The sequence below is a fragment of the Heterodontus francisci genome, chromosome 8, assembly GCF_036365525.1.
Source record: "Heterodontus francisci isolate sHetFra1 chromosome 8, sHetFra1.hap1, whole genome shotgun sequence".
Classification (NCBI taxonomy): Eukaryota; Metazoa; Chordata; class Chondrichthyes; order Heterodontiformes; family Heterodontidae; genus Heterodontus; species Heterodontus francisci.
Genome location: NC_090378.1, coordinates 56885557 through 56890799, shown reverse-complemented (window position 1 = coordinate 56890799; position 5243 = coordinate 56885557). Strand labels below are relative to the sequence as shown.

The 5243-nt window shown below is 40.6% G+C and overlaps 1 protein-coding gene across 1 annotated transcript; it reads left to right on the top strand.

Moving 5' to 3' along the window:
- The first annotated feature begins 301 nt into the window (after nucleotides 1-301).
- foxd2 (forkhead box D2) lies at nucleotides 302-2118 on the top strand. Its single transcript, XM_068036422.1, has 2 exons — nucleotides 302-1677; nucleotides 2047-2118. Exon 1 carries the CDS (start codon nucleotides 600-602, stop codon nucleotides 1656-1658), a length of 1059 nt encoding a protein of 352 aa, XP_067892523.1. The 5' UTR covers nucleotides 302-599; the 3' UTR covers nucleotides 1659-1677; nucleotides 2047-2118.
- Nucleotides 2119-5243: the final 3125 nt, after the last annotated feature.

Genomic DNA, 5243 nt, shown 5'->3' with positions numbered 1-5243 from the left:
TAAATCAGATAATATAAATATATTGCAAATTAGAGTGATCGGAAGTACGAATTGCAGGCTGAGTGAGTACTGTTAAGAGTGAGACTGAATGTGTCTGCTGTAGGTAGGTCACTGGTGATCCCTGGCGGATCTCCCTTTGAGAGGAGCCCGGGGCTCATCTCCGAGAGGGAGCCACGCTCGCCCCTGACGTCAGAGCCACGTGACGCCCCCTGTCGGATAAATGTCTTTTGACAGCAGATTGAGGAGCAGAAGAGGCTTCCGCAGCCTGGCTCAACTCTGCCAACTTTTCCCCCCCAAAAAAACTTTGCACCCAGCCTCGAATAGCTGGGCAACTATCTGCAACCCATATGCACATGCGTGTAACAGGGAACGGCCATCCATCGGCGACATAAAACCAAAGGAAGGAAAAAAAAACTCCAATCTGCAAAGTGGTCGATGAGAAATAAAGAGAACAAGGACCTCTTGGAAAGGACTGCGGGCTCACTGATACCGACTTGTTCTCCTTCTAGCCATTCTGAGCCAGTCCACTAGGGGGTCTGGGAGACTGGAGATTTGCTACAGACAGAAACATTGAAGAAACTGGGCCGATCACTTCAACAATGACTCTAGGTGCCGATATGTCTGATCATTCTCTGCTTTCCGAGGATACGGATATTGATGTGGTCGGTGATATGAACGGCAAAGAAGTGAAATACGGTAGTTTTCACTCAGACAATGATTCAGATGATAATTTAAGCAGAAACGCTTCCGAGAATGTCGAGTCGTCGGACTTGTCCAGCGGATCTGACCCAAGTACAACCAGGGGAAGTGACAAACCATGTAAAAGTACTCTAGTTAAGCCTCCTTATTCTTACATCGCTCTGATCACTATGGCCATCCTGCAGAGTCCAAAGAAGAGGCTAACACTCAGTGAAATCTGCGAGTTTATTAGTAATCGTTTCCCTTACTACAGAGAAAAGTTTCCTGCTTGGCAGAACTCCATCCGACACAATCTGTCCCTCAATGACTGCTTCGTGAAAATCCCTCGGGAGCCTGGCAATCCTGGCAAGGGCAACTACTGGACCCTCGACCCTGATTCTGCAGACATGTTTGACAACGGCAGCTTTCTTCGCAGGAGGAAACGGTTCAAAAGGCAACAACCGTCCGAGATCTTGAGAGATCACGGCAGCTTCATGCCAAGTTTTGGATATGGACCTTATGGTTGCGGGTATGGCATCCAGCTGCAAAATTTCCACCACCCTCATCAGCATGCTTCACCGAGCACTTTCCCATTCCAACCTCCACACTGTGCAGTGCCATCTCCAGCCTCAATGTTTCCAACTCCAGCCATCCCCTCGCTTTTACACGGCAGCGACCTAACCAGGAAATCCTTCTACACACAGTTGAGTCCCACTCTACCCAACCTGCAAGGATTGAAAGCCGACCCGAGCCAGTCGAGGCCCTCCTTCTCCATTGACAATATTATAGGGGCTACTCCGTCAAATGCCCCAGGGTCGCCCTATTCAGCCCCGGCTGGAAGCCAAGCCCAGGTCCTGGCAATGTTAACGCCGGCACTCACACAATCCCAGAACCCTCTGAACTTAACACACGAAAATGTTCTACAGACTGGACAGAACTTTTCAAGTAAACTCACAAATATTAACACCTGTCACTATTAAATTTCTCGTCCCGTGTAAGGTAGGAATTAAACATTTCTGAATATTTGGAACCACACAAATATGTTTCTGTTCTGGAAAAAAGACAAAATATATTTATCATATGTATATATGTAAAATACAAAGAATGCGTGGGGAATACTGAATTCTGAATGTCATACTTTATAGTGTTACCTGTACTGAATCTTAAGTCTTTTCAACATTTTGATCCATTATACTGTTCAAGCACTGTTGAAGGACGGTTAGGGACCCTCAGGATTATTAAACCAATTTTTGATGTAAAATGCGCAATTTACGGAAGAAATTAACGAAACTTTTAACATTTCAGTTATCATTAAGATCTAGTCCCTAATTATCTGTTTTATGTTTTTTTGTAATTATTTGTATATAGATATAGGAAAGATGTGCAACACACCCACCTCCCGCCTGCTGTCCCGTTGGTTGTGCATCGATCTATTTTAGGAGGGAAGTATGTGAATAATACAGTGCTGTTTGTTTAAAAATGTTCATCAGGTCTTTGGGTGTAAATTAATAAATGTTTTGAACTCTGCAAAATATGTCTTGACATGCATTTGTACCTAGTATTTGCACATAAAATTCCAAACGTACTTTTAAATAACTATCTGTGCTTACGATTTACACCAATGTTAGCAGGACAAAGGAATGGCGGTAACACAATACTTTTCAGTTAATGTTAGCAAGCTCTACCAAATACGAGGACATTAACTATGGAATTGTCAGAACAAAATGAGAATTTTCTAGTTTAATAGAATATTTCATAAATTCTAGGTTGTTATATAAATGGCATTGCCCTAATCAACAGCGTCCGGAGAAAAAGCTCAGGCATCCATTTAGGGGTCAGCCGTCATTAATCTGTAGTGTTGCTGAAACTAAAGAGTGAATTGTACAATTCCAGCTATACTTAACAGCTTTTCTATTTAACAAAAATGTAATTATTGATGTACGTTTATAGATATAGATAAATTGACATTTTTAATTAGTGCTTTTAGCTTAGAAGGGAAACCAAAAGAACAACCGAGGTATCCATTATTAATGAAGTGCAAGTGCTGGTCTTTTTATATTCCCACGGCTAATCATTTTATCAAAAGTGTTGTACGTGTTTCAGAAAATTGTTTTGTACGGAACAACAAATGGTTGTAGGATTGCTTTCTTAATGGGGTAGCCATCGAGCAGAGTAGAAAAGTTTCCTCCATTTTACAAAACCCCTTATTCTCATCAAGCAGAAAGTTTAACTGGAATCTCAGTTCACCTCTACCTTGGTCAGTCTTTTCCTGTAGTTCGTTGGATACTGTTTTGATCTAACAATTTGCACACTTTGGTGTTTGTTAATCTGATAGTACTGGTTGGAACTGCTCCTTCCCAACTCCTCATAAACCAGTGGCTTGTTGATAGAACTGACTTTGGATTCTATTTTCTGGACAGCAGTAATTTACAGAAGCTTTGTATCTGCTGTAATTCACAATAAAGGCCGGCTAGTTTGTTTATGTTGCTGATAATGCGTCGTCCTGAATAAACGACTCCCAGTGAGCGGTCTCAGCTCCAGCTCACACATTTGCTTTTGAAAAGCGATCTTCTCTCAGACAGTTGGTTGTCTTTTATGTTTGTGTTTCTTTGCCTGTACAAAGGTTGTTTAAGCCTCGAGAATCCGCTCCACGGGTGAAAATAGACGGGCAATGAATCTATTTTAAAAGTTGGCCAACTACATGTTTTACTTCGAATTGCAAAGCTCTTTTATTTGCTGGGTCTGTGTGCAAATTGCTATATTACTGCGTACGGTTTTGCTGACACGCTCATTCCTCGAAGGTAACTCTTTTTGATGCCTTTGATGATGTTAAAATATGTTTTCTCGGTAGTTTCAGTCCTCAAGATGTCAGTGGAACTGTTTTTAATTACTGACATCAGTCTGTACATATCGGTCGCATAATTTTGACTAATTGGCAAAAAATGAAGATAATCTTCAAGAAGCAACCACAGGATAAAAGGAACACGCCTAATGAAAATATAGTAGCCCTCTTGTTCGGCCTATCTAGGACGCAATTCAAAAAACGTACTCAAATCAAATCGACGTTTTCTTTTTAATTGTTCTATCGTTTTTCTCAAAGTGTCCTTCCTGTTAAGTCCTTTCCCACTATTGTAGCCTTTTGGTGCGTTTAAGGGTCTGATATAGGTTTGAAGTATACAATAAAATAGTCAACACAGTTCTTATTTATAAGTTCCTGTTCCCTTAAGGTTTCTGTAAGAAATATTTATTTTCAGCAAACTTTTCATAGATCGGCTTGAGTAGTGCAGATTTCATCAAATTTGATCGATTTTTAAAAACTTCTGAAACTGGTATGAAAGGGGGAATAATGTGCACTAGATAAGTTAATGTAGCATAAAACCAATCATCTATTTTTATTTCAGACTTCCAGCATCCGCAGTATTTTGCTTTTATTTTTGAAGTTATTGGGACAGTTGGCTGGTGTCATTCGAGGACGTGTATTTTATATATATAGACCATTATGAAAATGTTATCAGCCTGGATGGTGATATAGAGTTTGGTTTTAAATGTTTGGGAACCCACCCTATTCAGAACCGCAGGGAACATTGTTGGGAAGCTCGAATTGTAAGCTGCGGTTTTAACCCATTTTTAAAACACGTTGTTCTCGGGCGTTTAGAGATGGTCATTCGTTTTATTCTTATTTGTAAAAGACTGCAAACACACCTAAAAAGTAAATCCAAATCGTTACTCAAAGACGTGCTGCCGCCTTGCTTTTTGCTTGCGTTTGAATGTTGCCATACAAATAATCTATGAAGAGGGCTCTTACACGCTATTTGTATGGTATTGAAACAGCTCACGCACACAAAACGTTTGCGGTATGCACAGCAAGGAGTCACACACACGAAATAGGAGCTTTCACCTTCAGCATAAATCTTTTAAGGGCCACACTAATAAGGGATTATTTGTAATAACAGCAATAAAAACGCCTAAAAACCAGTACCTGTTTGTAGTAGGCTGTGTAAATCTCAAGTTCTTGTTGGGTCGTCACGGGCACTGAAGGTTGGATTGTTTTAACCCAAGTAAATACTGGTAAATGTACAGCTTATCGTCCGCTTAATAACGGTTTAGAGTTTCAACCCTCCCCCTTCCTTTTCTAAAGGGGCTTTGCCTATTAACGGGATAACAGGGTTCTTCTGAAAATGGCTTCAGCTTTGATTAGGACGGTTTTTTAAAGCTAAGAGCTAAACAAAAAAGGGAGTTTGTCAGTTTTATACCGCGTGTGGCTGTTAGGTAAAGCAGCGGAAGTGGGTTCGAAGTGAAGGATGTGTTGAATGAGGCGAGGCACTGAGGCTCGGATCTGGCTGGCATCTAGTAAGCCTCTCTGCCATCGATGGGGCAGTGTCCAAACGTATTAACCTACACTTTAGTGAGATTTATGATGCATATGTACCAGCTTCTCCGTGGCAGCAGTGAATTTTGAATGTAAGTGATATTAATAATTACATTTAGACAATAGTGTAAAACAATTGCTAATCACGTGTAATTTGTATTTCCTTAAAGCGTTGAATAATATTGATATAAAATTT